Raw genomic sequence first — 21,095 nt, 5'->3', positions numbered from 1 at the left:
CCTGCAGGATGCTCTATTTGGTTGGAGGGGCGTCGCCTATCGCACCAGCGGAACCAGCAGCCCGGGACCTCCCCCTGTTCCCAAGGAAACCAACCACACCGTGTGAGACGGACAGACAGATGGACAGATGATAGAAAGAAGAAGGACAGGCTGTCATATCCCACTGGATTCTCTTGGAATACGTGAAGAAATACTGCATTTGGAAGTTTGGAATACTGAAGGTGGAATGTTTGGAATGGCACTCACCCTGGGTTAGGAAGAGATCCAAAGTGGCAGCCAATGTAGGCGGAAGGCATACACACCCATCAACACCCACTGGCATTTGTATGACACTGTCGTTGCAATAGTGTTGGTACATATATGTTTCCGTCTGAAAGATAGTGTGTGGTAGTTGTGATAGACATGCTCAGACTACCCACAACCCACTTATCTGTCTTCTTCAACCAATGAGGCAGGCTGAAAGAAGCACTTCTTCATGCAAATGATGTAACCATCTGCTGAAGAGCTTGGTACCACAGGGTTCCGGACAGAAACCCCACTCCAACAGCACCGCTGTGGTTCAGACATGACTATACTATTTATACAATGGATCATATGTCATAACATCATATCAGATTGGTTCAAAACAAAGTATTGAATTGAGTCTTTATGACAGAAGAGAGGTTAATTTGATGGTCAGAAAGGTGGTGAATTGAGTCTTTATGACAGAAGAGAGGTTCATTTGATGGTCAGAAAGGTGGTGAATTGAGTCTATGACAGACGAGAGGTTCATTTGATGGTCAGAAAGGTGGTGAATTGAGTCTTTATGACAGAAGAGAGGTTCATTTGATGGTCAGAAAGGTGGTGAATTGAGTCTTTATGACAGAAGAGAGGTTCATTTGATGGTCAGAAAGGTGGTGAATTGAGTCTTTATGACAGAAGAGAGGTTTATTTGATCATCAGAAAGGTGGTGAATTGAGTCTTTATGACAGAAGAGAGGTTCATTTGATCATCAGAAAGGTGGTGAATTGAGTCTTTATGACAGAGGAGAGGTTCATTTGATGGTCAGAAAGGTGGTGAATTGAGTCTTTATGACAGAAGAGAGGTTCATTTGATGGTCAGAAAGGTGGTGAATTGAGTCTTTATGACAGAAGAGAGGTTCATTTGATGGTCAGAAAGGTGGTGAATTGAGTCTTTATGACAGACGAGAGGTTCATTTGATGGTCAGAAAGGTGGTGAATTGAGTCTTTATGACAGAAGAGAGGTTCATTTGATGGTCAGAAAGGTGGTGAATTGAGTCTTTATGACAGACGAGAGGTTCATTTGATGGTCAGAAAGGTGGTGAATTGAGTCTTTATGACAGAAGAGAGGTTAATTTGATCATCAGAAAGGTGGTGAATTGAGTCTTTATGACAGACGAGAGGTTCATTTGATGGTCAGAAAGGTGGTGAATTGAGTCTTTATGACAGAAGAGAGGTTCATTTGATGGTCAGAAAGGTGGTGAATTGAGTCTTTATGACAGACGAGAGGTTCATTTGATGGTCAGAAAGGTGGTGAATTGAGATGAAATAGCAGAATGAGTGGTTTTTATGATGAGCTGCTGTTAGACATAGTACTCCAATTCACCTGTCTGTATCCAGCTGTTAACCAATCATAAACATGTCTTTAATAGGCCAAGTAATGCTATCTACCTTCTCTAATAATGTATGACAGCGTGTAAACCAATGCAGTAGTGTAGAGCTGTCCCTCTAACCTGTACAGTCTGTATGAGGAATGTCTCTAGAACCTTATCAGTGGTCCTGGTCTTTGTATTCATGATTACATGTTGCTGTGTCACCATGCCCAATGGCTTAGTCAAACCAGACAGGCTGCACCATCCTACACTCTTATGGGTACATACTACTGTACATTCTCTATCCGTCTGCCTGACTGAAATCTTCACATACATAGTCCGTCTGTTGTTTTAGCCAATAACTTGGCAGGACACTGAGGGGTTCAGTCAGCCAACCAATGACTGAAGAATGCAGGATGCTGTCCTTGCTGGAATGTTGTAGTATATATCATCATAAGTTCATGGGCAGAGTTTCTGTGTTCACTATAGTTCTCAGTGAGAACGCCATTTTAACCTTACAGGACACAGCAAGACTCCTCTTCGTCATGTTCTTCTTCATCCTCCTCCACTGCACCATATTGGTGACCTGCTGCTGGGCCCACAGACAGAACTACACTACACTTAAGCCCGTACTGGGCTTAAGAGAGAGGAGATGGACTTCTAACAACAACCTGGACCTCCATGTTGCTTTGGGGCGGACTGACTCTGAGGCGTTGTGAGAGACAATGGACAATAAAGCCCTCTATGGCGTCCATGTTGCTTTGGGGAGGACTGAGTGTGGGGAAAGTATGTTAATATGGGCTTATGCAGTCAGACAGGAACCTGTAGTTACCTAGAGACTGAGCTGGTCTAGGAACAGGAGAACGTGTTAATGAACGGAGGCTTGGGAGGGAGGGATCAGGGTTATTATTATTAAGCCTTAATAAATCCACAGTAATGATGATCAACCCAGTTCATCCCTCTACTAGGCATGTCATCATGTAACGTATTCCTTCTATACAGCAGGAGAAACAAACCCAGTCCTCCAGGGCCACTGGAATGATGCTCTCACTGTTGTACTCTACAGCATACAGCTTCTGGTTAGAAAGATATAGGGTGAAACTAGGTGAGACAGCTGTTGTACTCTACAGCAGTGGTATTCAAAGTCCAGGTTGTGAGTGAACTGCAGTTGGATCGCGGCAAAATAAAAACATTTATTTTTTTATGAACAAAAAATGAAGAGTACAGATTATTGTATGGGTCAACATAAAAACATTTTTGAGAAAGATTTGAAAAATAAAATGCATTTGTTTTCTTTTAATTTGATAAGAGATGAACATGTAATGAATTGAAGGTTATTTGTTGATGTAAAAAATGGGGTCGTAAAAAAATGTTGTGAAGAAAAATGGCTTCCCCTGAAATTGTTTCCGGGAAAAAATGGAGTCCCAGCTGAACAAGTTTGAATACCACTGTTCTACAGCATACAGCCTCTGGTTAGAAAGATTATAGGGTGAAACCAGCACAACCAGTCTCTGCTGGACCTGTCTCTCCCTGCTGTAGAAGGCTCAAACCACCTGTAAGTCAGTGCAACACAATATCACACTCAATTTGTGCAAATATGCACAAAAAGTATTTCAGCAGATTTTGTGCGTTTTTATGTGGCTTAATTTGTGTGAAAATACAACATAAAATGCTCAAATAACTTTTAAAATATTGTTCCTACGTTTGCCCCCCAAAACTGTATTTTCCTATGAATTAAGTTGCACAAAAATGTGTCTTTTCACACGAATTAAGCCACACAAAAATTCACAAAAACACACAAAATATGCTTAAATACTTTTTGTACATATTTGCACGAGTTGATTGTGAGATTGTGTTGCAACGTGTTATAAAGTGCTTGAATTGTGCCAGAACGCAGAAGTACAGAGTATCGCACCTCAAATGTATTACTGTTTTGAGTTTTGGCACCTCTTACAGAGTTTTGCTTTAAAATGTTGTGCCGTTCTGCCAGTGGCACATAATTATAAACAGTAGGGGCGCCCAAAATAAGTACTGTCACCTATTTCAGTCCACTTCAAGCACTGGTGTCATAGATGGATACAGCAGGTTGATGTTGGGTTTCAGTGAGAACGTTTTAAGTTAAGAAAGTTACTCAAGTCTTTGTCAATCCAAAGAGGAAGTGTCAACTGAAATATAATTATTTACAGTTGACATCAAAGTATGATTTCGTTTGTAGTGTGACTGTATGGGGAATAATGTTTATAATAAGGGAAACAATCAATCTAACCTATTTATAGCACTTTTTACAGACGTTTGTCTCAATGTTCTTAACCGCAACCCGGGCCTTATCTCCATAACCAAAAGAACAAAACAAGATGAACGTAGCCTTCGGAGAAGCAGGTTATTATTACTGACCATGTCATTAGGACAAGTCAAGATTACAGCAAAATATTTGCCCAATCTCCTGAAAAAGCAGTGTACTACGTAAACCTAGTGTTTGTTTTGTAACATACTCTCCCCAGCGCGCTGGCTCCGCAAAAGTGCTTCTGGCATTTCGCCCTTCAAACATGGACAGTTTTATCTGGAAAGGAGTTTGACACATGGACACGACACTATCTGTACTTTCGCAATGTCCGATTTCTGAGAGTTCATGTTGTCTGACCAGAATTAACTGAGGTTTAGGGATATATTCTCTCTGTATCGCAGAATCGTTACATATTGCGGGATAAACTTGTAATGGTAATTTCCGATTGAGCCGACATGCAGCGTTTACCGTGAATACTGTCTCCGCTAAAGTGGGAACATTACCTTGACTTTTCAATCACGCTGTAAAAGCTGAACTTCCGCGATACAGATTAAATAGAGCCCGTTGGGAGTGAGTGTGTGTGTGTGTGTGTGTGTGTGTGTGTGTGTGTGTGTGTGTGTGTGTGTGAGTGTGAGAGAGAGAGAGAGAGAGAGAGACAAGAGGTGGTCCGTTTAGCTGGTGCCTGGGGTGTAATTAGGCTATTAGGACAAATTCATGTAGGTCCCTCCCCGTTACGTCGTTTGCAACGTTTCTGCAACAGATCTGGTGATGTCTTCGCTTCTGTTATTTTATTAAAACACAGAAGGTGGTCTGATCTATTTGAGTTATGTAAATCAACAGCTGCTCATAACGGCAGTCCAGACTCAGTCCAGCGGAGAGGTAGTCTGGAGAGCTTGTACAGGAACAGGGACAACTTGTATAACGGTTTTTTTTCTGCGTTTTAAATGAGTGTTAATTGATGTCTGAAAGGGAGCAGCTTTATAATCTAGTCTACTGATACGGTGTGATTGGATTTACCGACACAGAGAGATGACTCGTATGAAAGAAGCGTAAAGATGCCATCGTGGATCAGGCTGACGGTTCTCCTGTCTGCGCTGACAGTCCACTGCTTTCTGGACGGGACCTGTCCACGGAGAGGTAGGTTTATTTTATTACTGGATTATATCAATCAAATATTTAATAGATTTTGTTTCATGCCTATAGACTAATTATTTTATTTTCAGTTATGTTTAGGGTGTCCACCCACTCTGCCCAGAGCGGGGAACGCGCTATGGTGATGAAATGTCACTTTCCTTATGTTATAAAATATATTTTAAGAAGGGGCATTTTCATGGAAAAGTCCCCATGAAGTTATCAAATTAGATATTTGGAGCATATCAAATGAAAGCTACGAGTTTATATTTTGGGGGAAATAAAGGCATGGGTGCATTTTTCTTAAATGTTCCATCTTACAATTTTGGCGTAAGTAAAGGCTTTGATTTGTGGATGAACAGATGGAAAAGGGGTTTCCACTTCACAATAACAGCACATACAGTTGTCCAGGGAAGCTCTAGCAGCACTTACAGTTGTCCAGGGAAGCTCTAGCAGCACTTACAGTTGTCCAGGGAAGCTCTAGCAGCACTTACAGTTGTCCAGGGAAGCTCTAGCAGGGCAGAAATTTGATGAACTAACTTGTTGGAAAGGGGGAATCCTATGACAGTGCCACGTTGAAAGTCACTGAGCTCTTCAGTAAGGCTATTCTACTGCCAATGTTTGTCTATGGAGATTGCATGGCTGTGTGCTCGATTTTATACACCTGTCAGGAACAGGTGTGGCTGAAATAGCCGAATCCACTAATTTGAAGGGGTGTCCACATACTTTACTTTTTTTTTGGTATATCCAAAAAGTTGGATTTTCTAACCTAAATATAGACCTTTGTTGACAGAGCGGTGTTGCTTTCTCATGGACTATTGAGGATTTTACATGTTGTGGTCATCTGCAAAGTTGTTTCTGCTAGTCGCAAAAATGTAAATTAACATGAGCGGAATTACATGTAAAAAGCTTTTGGTAAGCTCAGTGCTCTGTTGACATTTTCCAGAGATGGGGTACTAGGGGGTAACTAGGCCCCCCTAAGAACAATGTCTAATTGCTGACACAAAAAAAGCTATGTTCTGAGGGGGAAAAAGTGTTATGTAGATGAAGGTCATGTTTAGGGGAATAAACTATAAATGGAAATTAATGGCTACAGTTTACACTTTTTTTGTTGTTATTTCATGAAATGTTGTTTCTAGAAAAGGGGCATTTTTTTAAAGTACTAGACTACTGGCCCCAGGGGATGCCAGTTACCCCGGTAGAAAATTGACAGAGGGTTTCACACAAGTGTGTTAAGAAATGATTTGGTAAGTAATACTCAAAAGCTAAGTTTAGTTGTCTTATGTTAATTATTTAAATAAAATATGGGGGGGATTGTGTTGCGCATATCACCATTAATATCCACACTATGAGGAGATTTGATGTAAAGTAATCTATTTAACTCACCTGCACATCATGTTCTTTGTTCTTTCTTTGTTGTTCCTTATCCATACCATCCATTATGTACAATTGCACAAAATATGATTTGAATAATGCAAGATTTTAAATCCCAGCAGTCTTTACAATGACATTCAGGAGCAAACGGTTTTCAATAGATGTTTTTAACTCATAAAACAAATATATTCATTGGAATATAATATTGGAATGGAATATAACTAATAACATTCAATTACATTGGAATATAACATTTAATAACTTAACTAATTAACTCATTTTAACATTGATGTGGAAACTCTTATGCTCTGCTGTGCACAATTCCAATTTGTACATAGGTCACAAATGAAGCTATCCTCAGTCAAATTGGAGCACAACTAATGAGCCCAACTCCTGCACTGTCCCCACCTGTGACTGAAAACAGAGGGAGAGATGCCAATTGAAAAGCTTTCTCTTAAAAAACGTACGGTGCATTCGGAAGGTATTCAGACCCCTTCCCTTTTCCCATGTTTTGTTATGTTACAGCCTTATTGTAAAATGTATATATATTTTTAATGTCCTTATGTTAAATGTCAATCTATACACAACACTCCATAATGACAAATGAAAAACACGTTGTTAGACATTTTAGCAAATTGATTAAATATAAAAAACTGAAATAACTTATTTACATGTGTATACATACCCTTTGTTATGAGACTCCAAATTGAGCTCAGGTGCATCCAGTTTCCATTGATCATACTTGAGATGTTTCTATAACTTCATTGGAGTCCATCTGTGTAGATTCCATTGATTGGACATGTTTTGGAAAGGCACAAACCTGTCTATATAAGGTCCCACAGTTGACAGTGCATGTCAGATCAAAAACCAAGCCATGAGGTTGAAGGAATTGTTAGTAGAGCTCCGAGACAAGACTGTGTCGAGGCACAGATCTGGGGAAGGGTAAAAAAAACAAAAATCTGCAGCATTAATGGTCCCCAAGAACACAGTGGCCTTCATCATTCTTAAATGGAAGAAGTTTGGAACCACCAAGACTCTTCCTAGAGCTGGCTGCCTGGCCAAACTGAACAATCAGGGGAGAAGTGCCTTTGTCAGGGAGGTGACCAAGAACCCGATGGTCACTCTGATGGGAAAACCTTCCAGAAGGACAACCATCTCTGCAGCACTCCAGCAATTAGGTCTTTATGGTAGAGTGGTCCAAATGGAATCCACTCCTCAGTAAAAGGCACATGATAGCCAGCTTGGGGTTTGTCAAAAGGCACCTAAAGGACTCTCAGACCATGAGAAACAAGATTCTCTGGTCTGATGAAACCAAGATTGAACTCTTTGGCCTGAATGCCAAACGTCACGTCTGGAGGAAACCTGGCACCATCCCTACAGTAAAGCATGGTGGTGGCAGCATCATGCTTTGGGGATCTTTTTCAGTGGCAGGGACTAGAGTACTAGTCAGGATCGAGGGAAAGATGAACGGAGCAAAGTACAGAGAGATCCTTGATGAGAACCTGCTCCAGAGCACTCAGGATCTCCGACTGGGTGAAGGTTCATCTTCCAACAGGACAACGACCCTAAGCACACAGCCAAGAGAACACAGGAGGGGCTTCGGGACGAGTCTCTGAATGTCTTTGAAAGGCCCACCCAGAGCCTGGACCCGATCCAACATCTCTGGAGAGACTTGAAAATAGCTGTGCAGCAACACTCCCCATCCAACCTGACAGAGCTTGAGAGGATCTGCAGAGAAGAATGGGAGAAACTCCCCAAATACATGTGTGCCAAGCTTGTAGTGTCATACCCATGAAGACTCTCGGCTGTAATCACAGCCAAAGGTGCTTCAACAAAGTACTGAGTAAATGGTATGAATTCTTACAGTTGAAGTCAGAAGTTTACATACACTAAGGTTGGAGTTATTAAAACTCGTTTTTCAACCACTCCACAAATTTCTTGTTAATAAACTATAGTTTTGGTAAGTCCGTATCGGACATCTACTTTGTGCATGACAAGTAATTTTTCCAACAATTGTTTACAGACAGATTATTTCACTGTTTGACAATTACAGTGGGTCAGAAATGTACATACACTAAATTGATTGTGCCTTTAAACAGATTGGAAAATTCCAGAAAACGATGTCATGGCTTTAGAGGCTTCAGATAGGCTAATTTACATAATTTGAGTCAATTGGAGGTGTACCCGTGGATGTATTTCAAGTCCTACCTTCAAACTCAGTGCTTCTTTGCTTGACAACATGGGGAAATCAAAAGAAACCAGCCAAGACCTCAGAAAAAACATTGTAGACCTTCACAAGTCTGTTTCAGCCTTGGGAGCAATTTCCAAACGCCTGAAGGTACCACGTTCATCTGTACAAACAATAGTACGCAAGTATAAACACCATGGGACCACGCAGCCGTCATACCGCTCAGGAAGGAGACGCGTTCTGTCTCCTAGAGATGACCGTACTTTGGTGCTAAAAGTGAAAATCAATCCCAGAACAACAGCAAAGGACCTTGTGAAGATGCTGGAGGAACAGGTACAAAAGTATCTATATCCACAGTAAAAACGAGTCCTATATCAACACAACCTGAAAGGCCGCTCAGCAAGGAAGAAGCCACTGCTCCAAAACCGCCATAAAAAAAGCCAGACTACGGTTTGCAACTGCACATGGGGACAAAGATCGTACTTTTTGGAGAAATGTCCTCTGGTCTGATGAAACAAAAATAGAATTGTTTGGCCATAATGACCATCGTTATGTTTGGAGGAAAAGGGGGGAGGCTTGCAAGCCGAAGAACACCATCCCAACCGTGAAGCACGGGGGTGGCAGCATCATGTCGTGGGGGTGCTTTTCTGCAGGAGGGACTGATGCACTTCACAAAATAGATGGCATCATGAGGCAGGGAAATTATGTGGATATATTGAAGCAACATCTCAAGACATCAGTCAGGAGGTTAAAGCTTGGTCGCAAATGGGTCTTCCAAATGGACAATGACCCCAAGCATACATCCAAAGTTGTGGCAAAATGGCTTAAGGACAACAAAGTCAAGGTATTGGAGTGTCCATCACAAAGCCCTAACCTCAATCCCATAGAAAGTTTACAAACCTGACTCAGCTCCACCAGCTCTGTCAGGAGGAATGGGCCAAAATTCACCCAACTTATTGTGGGAAGCTTGTGGAAGGCTACCTGAAATGTTTGACCCAAGTGAAACAATTTAAAGGCAATGCCAACAAATACACTCAATTAGTATGTAAACTTCTGACCCACTGGGAATGTGATGAAAGAAATAAAAGCTGAAATAAATCATTATCTCTACTGTTATTCTGACATTTCACATTCTTTAAATAAAGTGGTGATCCCAACTAACCTAAGATGGGGACTTTTTACTAGGATTAAATATCAGGAATTGTGAAACTGAGTTTAAATGTATATGTCTAAGGTGTATGTAAACTTCCGACTTCAGCTGTATGTAAACTTAATATTAAAAAATGTATATATATATATATTTAGAAATTATAAATTTTGCTTTGTCATTATGGGGTATTGTATCATTTTAGAATAAGGCTGTAAAGTAACAAAATGTGGAAGAAGTGAAGGGGTCTGAATACTTTCCGAATGCTCTGGATATCACTTGTAAATGATATACAAAATATACTACTTTCTAAACATGAGACTATAAGTTTGAAAGTCCAGGGTCCTGGGAACAGTATTGGTATTAGGCCAACATTGTCAAGGCTGGAGCCAATCGTGTTTACTCAGACCCAAGGGTAAACTAACAAGCCACAGATTTGTCAAAACCCTTAAAAAAATTCTGTTTCTACAGGATTTCCTTCACATTATCAGCTGGTGTCACCAGTTTGGCTTTTGCCGGTCGTTATAGAGAATCTCCAGTGTCTAGTGACAGCAGCTTTATGGAGGTTGGGGCCACAGACAGAGAGATTGTTATATTATTTGTTTATTTTTAGTAAAGAATGTTAATCAGTAAATATTTAGACAAATGTTTTGTAGCTCTGTGACGGAGCTTTAATGGTGGGAGAAAGGATAGGGGAGGAGATAAAAACAGAATAACAGAGAGAGAGGGTGGAGGCATAGGAGGAGGAGATACACAGAATAACAGACAGAGAGGGTGGAGGCATAGAAGGAGGAGAGAAACAGAATAACAGACAAGAAACAGAATAACAGAGAGAGAGGGTGGAGGCATAGGAGGAGGAGAGAAACAGAATAACAGACAGAGAGGGTGGAGGCATAGTAGGAGGAGAGAAACAGAATAACAGACAATAAACAGAATAACAGAGAGAGGGTGGAGGCATAGGAGGAGGAGAGAAACAGATTAACAGACAATAAACAGAATAACACAGAGAGGGTGGATGCATAGGAGGAGGAGAGAAACAGAATAACAGACAATAAACAGAATAACAGACAATAAACAGAATAACAGACAGAGAGGGTGGAGGCATAAGAGGAGGAGAGAAACAGAATAACAGACAATAAACATAATAACAGACAGAGAGGGTGGAGGCATAGGAGGAGGAGAGAAACAGAATAACAGACAGAGAGGGTGGAGGCATAGTAGGAGGAGAGAAACAGAATAACAGACAATAAACAGAATAACAGAGAGAGGGTGGAGGCATAGGAGGAGGAGAGAAACAGAATAACAGACAGAGAGGGTGGAGGCATAGTAGGAGGAGAGAAACAGAATAACAGACAATAAACAGAATAACAGAGAGAGGGTGGAGGCATAGGAGGAGGAGAGAAACAGAATAACAGACAATAAACAGAATAACACAGAGAGGGTGGAGGCATAGGAGGAGGAGAGAAACAATAACAGACAGAGAGGGTGGAGGCATAGAAGGAGGAGAGAAACAGAATAACAGACAAGAAACAGAATAACAGACAATAAACATAATAACAGACAGAGAGGGTGGAGGCATAGGAGGAGGAGAGAAACAGAATAACAGACAAGAAACAGAATAACAGACAGAGAGGGTGGAGGCATAGGAGGAGGAGAGAAACAGAATAACAGACAAGAAACAGAATAACAGACAGAGAGGGTGGAGGCATAGGAGGAGGAGAGAAACAGAATAACAGACAGAGAGGGTGGAGGCATAGGAGGAGGAGAGAAACAGAATAACAGACAGAGAGGGTGGAGGCATAGGAGGAGGAGAGAAACAGAATAACAGACAGAGAGGGTGGAGGCATAGGAGGAGGAGAGAAACAGAATAACAGACAGAGAGGGTGGAGGCATAGGAGGAGGAGAGAAACAGAATAACAGACAGAGAGGGTGGAGGCATAGGAGGAGGAGAGAAACAGAATAACAGACAATAAACAGAATAACAGACAATAAACAGAATAACAGACAGAGAGGGTGGAGGCATAGGAGGAGGAGAGAAACAGAATAACAGACAGAGAGGGTGGAGGCATAGGAGGAGGAGAGAAACAGAATAACAGACAGAGAGGGTGGAGGCATAGGAGGAGGAGAGAAACAGAATAACAGACAGAGAGGGTGGAGGCATAGGAGGAGGAGAGAAACAGAATAACAGACAATAAACAGAATAACAGACAGAGAGGGTGGAGGCATAGGAGGAGGAGAGAAACAGAATAACAGACAATAAACAGAATAACAGACAGAGAGGGTGGAGGCATAGGAGGAGGAGAGAAACAGAATAACAGACAGAGAGGGTGGAGGCATAGGAGGAGGAGAGAAACAGAATAACAGACAGAGAGGGTGGAGGCATAGGAGGAGGAGAGAAACAGAATAACAGACAGAGAGGGTGGAGGCATAGGAGGAGGAGAGAAACAGAATAACAGATGGTGAGAGAGAAAGAGTTTGTTAAAGAAGAGACAGGCTGAGAGAAGATAAATACTGAGAGGAGATAGAAGAGACTTCGAGAAAGGGAAAGAGAGAAAGAGGTGGGAAGAAGGGATGTGTTGAAAGAGGAAGTGAAAGAGGGGTTGGTGATCAGTTATGCAATGTGTTCTCTCAGTTTATCTGTACTGCCCAGTCAACCACAACCTATACCCCTCAACGTGTGTGTGTGTATATATAAGGGTACATCCGTGCCTGCATGTGTGCCTGTGTCTCTGTACAGTACTGACTCATTATGTCTTTCTCTCTCCCTCCAGACCCCCCTCCCAGGGTGCTGGTGGTGTCCCCAGGCAGCGTTCTGGTCTTGGCCTGTAGTGGTCAGGTGGAGGTGAACGGGCTGGAGGTGACGGTTAACAGGGCCAAACACACCAGCACCATCGCTGGAAATGGAAAATACACCGGTGTCATTACCGGAGTACACCCCTCCACTGTCAGCACCACAACAAACACCACATCTAACGGAACCACTGTCAGCACCACAACAGACACCACATCTAACGGAACCACTGTCAGCACCACAACAGACACCACATCTAACGGAACCACTGTCAGCACCACAACAGACACCACATCTAACGGAACCACTGTCAGCACCACAACAGACACCACATCTAACGGAACCACTGTCAGCACCACAACAGACACCACATCTAACGGAACCACTGTCAGCACCACAACAGACACCACATCTAACGGAACCACTGTCAGCACCACAACAGACACCACATCTAACGGAACCACTGTCAGTACCACAACAGACACCACATCTAATGGAACCACTGTCAGCACCACAACAGACACCACATCTAATGGAACCACTGTCAGCACCACAACAGACACCACATCTAATGGAACCACTGTCAGCACCACAACAGACACCACATCTAACGGAACCACTGTCAGTACCACAACAGACACCACATCTAATGGAACCACTGTCAGCACCACAACAGACACCACATCTAACGGAACCACTGTCAGTACCACAACAGACACCACATCTAATGGAACCACTGTCAGCACCACAACAGACACCACATCTAACGGAACCACTGTCAGTGCTATAAAAGACAACAGTGATAATGGAACTACAGTCAGTGCTATAAAAGACGACAGTGATAATGGAACTACAGTCAGTGCTATAAAAGACAGTAGTGATAATAGAACTACAGTCAGTACTATAAAAGACAGTAGTGATAATGGAACTACAGTCAGTACTATAAAAGACAGTAGTGATAATGGAACTACAGTCAGTACTATAAAAGACGGTAGTGATAATGGAACTACAGTCAGTACTATAAAAGACAGTAGTGATAATGGAACTACAGTCAGTACTATAAAAGACGGCAGTGATAATGGAACTACAGTCAGTACTATAAAAGACAGTAGTGATAATGGAACTACAGTCAGTACTATAAAAGACGGTAGTGATAATGGAACTACAGTCAGTGCTATAAAAGACGGTAGTGATAATGGAATAGACACATTTTCTACTGGAAAGGACACTATTGTCCTTACTGTAACAGACACTCCTGTCACAGATGATACCGGGACAGACAGTAGGGAGAAACCCGTCATCAGGAACACTCGTGCAGGAAACCACACCCCTCTTACTGTGAGAGAAGTTAACAAAGGGAATGTGGAAGATGTAACAGAGGAGGAGCACAAAGGAGGAGGAGAGCAGAGGGATACAGGGCGGAGTCTTTACACTGTCAATCAATCAGGACATACAGATACACAGAAACTATTTCCTCTTACTGGGACATCGCTCCAACCAACCAGAGACAGCGGAGTGGGAGGGGCTGACACTGAGCTGTCCTCTAATCGGTGGACTGATGCGATGGACAGTGAGGATGACTATGAGGAAGAGGAGGAGGGGGGGAGGATGGTGAGGGGGCTGAGAGGGCGGTCTCAGTGGAGACTGAATGGGAGGCCGCTGAGAGGAGGAGAGGAAAGAGGAGGAGTAGTGGTGTTAGGGAGGAGAGGCGCCACTCTGACCCTGCCCTCCCTGGCGGTGGGTGACTCTGGGAACTACAGCTGCCACCGCGGGGGCAAACTGGTCTCCTCTCTGAGGGTGAGCGTGGCAGGTGAGTTATACTGATGGCATCTCTCTGTCTAACCTCATCACCTCTGGTCATTGAAGCTGACAACCATACTGTATGTGTTCTGTGAAGTGTGAATCAGCAGCAGACGTTCATGGTCACATAAGAACAACGGACAAACATTATGGATTTTCCCCTGGAATGTCTTTCAGTTCCCCCAGAGAGGCCTAAGCTGTCCTGCTATAAGAGGTCACCCAGCAGTAAGATCCGCTGTGATTGGACAGCCAGTCAACCGGTGACTCCTGTCCCTCAGTGCTACCTCCTCCTACGGAAAGGGTGAGAGCACACATCTTCTTTTCCTTCTTTCTCATCACCCTCTTCTTCCTCCTCTTATCACCTTCTTTCTTCTCTTCCTCATCACACTCTTCTTCCTCCACTTCCTCATCACCTTCTTCTTTCTCCTCTTCCTCATTCCTTTGTCTTAAATTACTTACTTTATCAAGCATATGATGCCGACAGAACAGTGTGGGTGGAATACTAACTCACTCTCTCTCTCAGTCTATCAGGGTCATTCTCTCGTGTCAACTGTTCCTACTCCGCCCTGCTGTCTCGGTGTTGGTGTGCTATAGGTCATCAAGAGAAGGAGAGTAGAGAGCCACACCTGGCCTACCTGTGTGTCACCAACACTGCTGGCAACACCACCAGCCCTCTCCTAGACTTCACACCTCTGGACATTAGTGAGTGTGTGTGTGTGATATGTGTGTGTGCGTAAGGCAGTATGTGTCTGTGTGTGTATGATATGAGTGCGTGCGTGCAGGCATGTGTGTAATGTGAGTATAGGTTTGTGTGCATGCTTAACAGACCACTCAATAAGACACCTTGCTAACATTCTCCTCCTCTCCCACTCTCTACCTCCCTCTCTCACCCTTTCCCCCTGTGTGTAGTTCATCCAGACCCCCCCAGCTCAGTGGTGGTGAGGGGTGTGGAGGGGCAGGAGAGGAGACTGAGGGTGGGCTGGGCTGTTCCTCACTCCTGGAAAGAGAGAGACCGCTATCACGAGCTGCTTTATGAGCTCAGATACCACACCATGCCACACGGAACACAGGTGTGTGGCTTCGCATGCATGTGTTGGTGTGTCTGTGTGTTTGTGAAATGACCCATGTTGTTCATCTAGCCTGCTCCGTTCTGAGTGTTGGTGTAATGGCCCATGTTGTTCATCTAGCCTGCTCTGTTCTGGGTGTTGGTGTAATGACCCATGTTGTTCATCTAGCCTGCCCCGTTCTGGGTGTTGGTATAATGACCCATGTTGTTCATCTAGCCTGCTCTGTTCTGGGTGTTGGTGTAATGACCCATGTTGTTCATCTAGCCTGTTCCGTTCTGAGTGTTGGTGTAATGACCCATGTTGTTCATCTAGCCTGCTCTGTTCTGGGTGTTGGTGTAATGACCCATGTTGTTCATCTAGCCTGCTCCGTTCTGGGTGTTGGTGTAATGACCCATGTTGTTCATCTAGCCTGCTCTGTTCTGGGTGTTGGTGTAATGACCCATGTTGTTCATCTAGCCTGCTCTGTTCTGGGTGTTGGTGTAATGACCCATGTTGTTCATCTAGCCTGCCCCGTTCTGGGTGTTGGTGTAATGACCCATGTTGTTCATCTAGCCTGCTCTGTTCTGGGTGTTGGTGTAATGACCCATGTTGTTCATCTAGCCTGCTCTGTTCTGGGTGTTGGTGTAATGACCCATGTTGTTCATCTAGCCTGCTCTGTTCTGGGTGTTGGTGTAATGACCCATGTTGTTCATCTAGCCTGCTCTGTTCTGGGTGTTGGTGTAATGACCCATGTTGTTCATCTAGCCTGCTCTGTTCTGGGTGTTGGTGTAATGACCCATGTTGTTCATCTAGCCTGCTCTGTTCTGGGTGTTGGTGTAATGACCCATGTTGTTCATCTAGCCTGCTCTGTTCTGGGTGTTGGTGTAATGACCCATGTTGTTCATCTAGCCTGCTCTGTTCTGGGTGTTGGTGTAATGACCCATGTTGTTCATCTAGCCTGCTCTGTTCTGGCTCAAACATACATTACTTTTTCTATTTCGTCATCTGTGTGTGTTTTTACTATCATTGTGGTGACCAGAAGTCCTCACAAGGTTAGTAAAACAAGGACAATTCAAGGAAAAAGGAAAAAAGGCTATTTTAGACTGAAGGTTTAGATTTATGGTTAGGGTTATAATTAGGGTTAGCCTTGCGGTTAAGGTTAGGTTTAGGGTGTTAGGGAAAATAGTATTTTAAATGTGAATAAGGATAGTAAAACAAAAGTGTTGGTGTGTGTGTGTGCATGCAGATAAAAGGGACCACCACAGCCCAGTTCTACACTATAACAGATGCGTTGCCAGGAGTACAGTACCTGATCCAACTCAGAGCTAAGGAAGAGTTTGATGGCCACTGGAGTGAATGGAGCACGGCTGTCTACGCCAACACCTGGACAGGTAACACACACACCAGATCTGTACGTGCTTAATTAAACTCTTCCATACTATCATCCAGGACCAGGCTAACGAGAACCATCCAGCCCATAGACAAAGGTAGTCATGACAACCCCTCCCTGTTCCTTCCTTTCTGCTCTGGTCTCTAGTCTTAACAGATACCTTCTACAGAGCTTTACAGCTTACCTGTCAACTCGCTTACCCTTCAACGGATCCTGTTCATGTACCCAGCCAGACACACACTCCTCTATTAGCCAGTTAGCTGTGTATGTGTGGTTCATGGGGAATCTCCTTTATTACAGCCCCTGTGCCAACTGCGTTCAGCGATCTTTCTACTGTTATGGTAAGAAACACACACACAGTGGTCCTAGTTGTTTAATCTCTCTGTGACATCTTTCTTTCTCACATTGTCTCATTCTGTCTCTCCAGCAGGACTACACAGACGACACAGATTCTGGCTCTGGTATGACAGAAGAGACATCAGGTTAGTGGGACAGAGAGCTACTGTATGTCGATTGGTTGAAGCTACAGTGTGTTTGTGTTAGAGTTAAGTGGGATATTTTCAATGTCAGAAATCCTCCTACCTTACAGAAGGCCATAACAGGAAGCTAATGTCATAACCTCATCAACTGAAAGTGCTTCAGGAAACACAGAACCTGGGCCAACTCATCTCACCCCATTCTTCAAGTTTCACACAAATACTGTACACACACACACACACACACACACACGTCAGTATAATAGTGTAACAGTTTATTAATATCATGACCTTTCACCCGCACTCCGCTCTCCTTTCTCCTCCCCCTCTTTTTCTCCCTTCCTCCCCCTTCTCTCTCCCTCTCTCCCCCTCTCTCTCTCGCTCCCTCCCTCCCCCCCTCTCTCTCTCGCTCCCTCCCTCCCCCCCCTCTCTCTCGCTCCCTCCCCCCCTCTCTCGCTCCCTCCCCCCTCTCTCTCGCTCCCTCCCCCCTCTCTCTCGCTCCCTCCCCCCCTCTCTCTCGCTCCCTCCCTCCCCCCTCTCTCGCTCCCTCCCTCCCTCTCTCTCGCTCCCTCCCTCTCTCTCGCTTCCTCCCCCCCTCTCGCTCCCTCCCCCCCTCTCTCTCGCTCCCCCCCTCTCTCTCGCTCCCTCCCTCTCTCCCAACCCCTCTGTTTTCCCCTCTCCCTCTCAGTCTCTGAGTCTAGGGGTGGTGTAGAGGTGTGGCCTCATGTCCTGTGGGTGGTTGCTTCCTGTGTGCTGCTGTCAATCACTCTGTTGTCCACCTACCTCTACAGGTAAACCACCCCCCTCTGTTCTTCACCTCCACTCTAATCCTCCCATCCTCACTAGATAACACCCTGTCCTGTACATACAGTGCCTTGCGAAAGTATTCGGCCCCCTTGAACTTTGCGACCTTTTGCCACATTTCAGGCTTCAAACATAAAGATATAAAACTGTATTTTTTTGTGAAGAATCAACAACAAGTGGGACACAATCATGAAGTGGAACGACATTTATTGGATATTTCAAACTTTTTTAACAAATCAAAAACTGAAAAATTGGGTGTGCAAAATTATTCAGCCCCCTTAAGTTAATACTTTGTAGCGCCACCTTTTGCTGCGATAACAGCTGTAAGTCGCTTGGGGTATGTCTCTATCAGTTTTGCACATCGAGAGACTGAATTTTTTTCCCCATTCCTCCTTGCAAAACAGCTCGAGCTCAGTGAGGTTGGATGGAGAGCATTTGTGAACAGCAGTTTTCAGTTCTTTCCACAGATTATCGATTGGATTCAGGTCTGGACTTTGACTTGGCCATTCTAACACCTGGATATGTTTATTTTTGAACCATTCCATTGTAGATTTTGCTTTATGTTTTGGATCATTGTCTTGTTGGAAGACAAATCTCCATCCCAGTCTCAGGTCTTTTGCAGACTCCATCAGGTTTTCTTCCAGAATGGTCCTGTATTTGGCTCCATCCATCTTCCCATCAATTTTAACCATCTTCCCTGTCCCTGCTGAAGAAAAGCAGGCCCAAACCATGATGCTGCCACCACCATGTTTGACAGTGGGGATGGTGTGTTCAGGGTGATGAGCTGTGTTGCTTTTACGCCAAACATAACGTTTTGCATTGTTGCCAAAAAGTTCAATTTTGGTTTCATCTGACCAGAGCACCTTCTTCCACATGTTTGGTGTGTCTCCCAGGTGGCTTGTGGCAAACTTTAAACGACACTTTTTATGGATATCTTTAAGAAATGGCTTTCTTCTTGCCACTCTTCCATAAAGGCCAGATTTGTGCAATATACGACTGATTGTTGTCCTATGGACAGAGTCTCCCACCTCAGCTGTAGATCTCTGCAGTTCATCCAGAGTGATCATGGGCCTCTTGGCTGCATCTCTGATCAGTCTTCTCCTTGTATGAGCTGAAAGTTTAGAGGGACGGCCAGGTCTTGGTAGATTTGCAGTGGTCTGATACTCCTTCCATTTCAATATTATCGCTTGCACAGTGCTCCTTGGGATGTTTAAAGCTTGGGAAATCTTTTTGTATCCAAATCCGGCTTTAAACTTCTTCACAACAGTATCTCGGACCTGCCTGGTGTGTTCCTTGTTCTTCATGATGCTCTCTGCGCTTTTAACGGACCTCTGAGACTATCACAGTGCAGGTGCATTTATACGGAGACTTGATTACACACAGGTGGATTGTATTTATCATCATTAGTCATTTAGGTCAACATTGGATCATTCAGAGATCCTCACTGAACTTCTGGAGAGAGTTTGCTGCACTGAAAGTAAAGGGGCTGAATAATTTTGCACCTCAATTTTTCAGTTTTTGATTTGTTAAAAAAGTTTGAAATATCCAATAAATGTCGTTCCACTTCATGATTGTGTCCCACTTGTTGTTGATTCTTCACAAAAAAATACAGTTTTATATCTTTATGTTTGAAGCCTGAAATGTGGCAAAAGGTCGCAAAGTTCAAGGGGGCCGAATACTTTCGCAAGGCACTATATCTATGGTTATCATGATTAACCATCAGTTAATTAACTAGCTGTTAAATTTTGTCATCTACAGAAACAAGCACAACACCATTTATCTAAATACCTTCCCCTCTCTCTTCCTCCCTATCTCTGCTCACACTGCCTTTCCTCCCTACTTTCTCTCTTTCCTACACCCTCTCTCCCCACCCTCTCTCTCTCGCTCTCTCAGACACAGGGAGAGGTTCATGTCTAAGCTGTGGAGGTTGAGTCCCGTCTCCTCCTCTCCTGCTTGCCCCTCCCCCCCAGTCACAACCCTGCCTACCCAGGAAGGACATGCCCTCGTGAACTTTGACCACCCAATCTACGGGGAACCCGTCCCACGGGAAGAAGAGAGGAAGGAGGAGGATGAAGAGGAGGAAGAAGAGGAGAAGGTGGAAGTTATTCGCTTTAACAACACAAGCTATTTTCTGGTCCAGAGCAAATGATATGCCTGCTCTTAAAACAAACCCCTTACCCTCTATCCCAGGCCCTTACCGCTAGCCCCCTGTTCCCCTAGTCCAGGCTGGAGAAGCCCTGTTATTTCACTGTTTGGATGTGTGCAGTATTTTGTTCTCATTGGGGAAAATGAGCCAGTAGAGTAATGATGTAAATATTCATTTGTGTGTCTATAAAAAAAGTATTGGGTTTTTGTAAATCATTTTGTCAGAATGAAATAAATAGTTTTGAATACAAACTTGTGTAAAGAGAGTTTATTTTGAAAATGCTGTTCTGGGTGTATAAACACATTTGTAGTGAAGGAAATGTATTTGTGCCCAGCAGGTGATGGTAGTCATCTATAAATGTGTTGTACACAACAACTAGGATATTTTTATTTGGGTATACATGCCATTTTTACTGGGATCTGTCACTGACAGTGTACACTGAGTGTACAAAACATCCGATTCAATCCGTGTAGATGAAGGGGGGGGGGACAGGTTAAAGAAGGATTCTTAAGCCTTGAGAAAATTGAGTCATGGATTGTGTGTGTGCCATTCAGAGTGAATGGGCAAAACAAAAGATTTAAGTGCTTTTGAACGGGGTATGGTAGTAGGGGTCGGGGGAGTGGGTGGGGTTCAACTAAATATTAAGGTGTTCTTAATGTTTTTTCCACTCAGTGTAAAGTCTTGTTGTTAACAATACACACTAAAACAGGGGCTCTCAACCAGGGGTGCTAGGACCACTAGGGGTAATTACCTATCCACAGGGGGTTCTTGAGAAGATTCATGAGACCATAGGCCTACTGCCTAAACGCACACGACAGGGTACTTCAGGAGTACTCTGGGCAGAGCTACATGTAGTTAGTGGTAGTGTAACCAAGGTACTCTGGGCAGAGCTAAATATTGCTGGTGATTGTAATCGAAAAAGTTTGA

General features: G+C 43.7%; 2 protein-coding genes across 5 annotated transcripts in view; both read left to right on the top strand.

Annotated features, from left to right (window-relative positions):
- The window catches only part of LOC110518702 (phospholipid-transporting ATPase ID-like), an 83,873-nt gene extending 81,803 nt beyond the window's left edge, over positions 1–2,070 (top strand). For both annotated transcript variants that reach the window (XM_036939292.1, XM_036939282.1), the window contains 2 exons: positions 8–662; positions 767–2,070. In XM_036939292.1, coding sequence (XP_036795187.1) covers positions 8–106 — 99 coding nt within the window. In that variant the 3' untranslated portion in view covers positions 107–662; positions 767–2,070. The remainder of the gene's footprint in view (positions 1–7; positions 663–766) is intronic.
- A 2,445-nt stretch (positions 2,071–4,515) lies between these two features.
- LOC118936246 lies at positions 4,516–20,428 on the top strand. Of its 3 annotated transcripts, XM_036939320.1 has the most exons (11): positions 4,516–5,012; positions 12,487–12,682; positions 12,722–14,316; positions 14,484–14,607; positions 14,830–15,008; positions 15,216–15,376; positions 16,599–16,743; positions 17,043–17,083; positions 17,170–17,224; positions 17,907–18,009; positions 19,916–20,428. In XM_036939320.1, the coding sequence occupies exons 1-11, from the start codon at positions 4,931–4,933 to the stop codon at positions 20,169–20,171; spliced, it is 2,937 nt and encodes a 978-aa protein (XP_036795215.1). In that variant the 5' UTR covers positions 4,516–4,930; the 3' UTR covers positions 20,172–20,428. The 3 variants fall into 3 exon arrangements, with proteins under 3 accessions (XP_036795215.1, XP_036795207.1, XP_036795200.1); XM_036939312.1 differs by having other exon boundaries at positions 4,519–5,012; positions 12,487–14,316; positions 17,173–17,224; XM_036939305.1 differs by having other exon boundaries at positions 4,520–5,012; positions 12,487–14,316.
- Positions 20,429–21,095: the final 667 nt, after the last annotated feature.

Source organism: Oncorhynchus mykiss, chromosome 2 (assembly GCF_013265735.2).
Source record: "Oncorhynchus mykiss isolate Arlee chromosome 2, USDA_OmykA_1.1, whole genome shotgun sequence".
Taxonomy (NCBI): Eukaryota; Metazoa; Chordata; class Actinopteri; order Salmoniformes; family Salmonidae; genus Oncorhynchus; species Oncorhynchus mykiss.
This window is presented reverse-complemented; position numbering and strand designations above follow the sequence as displayed.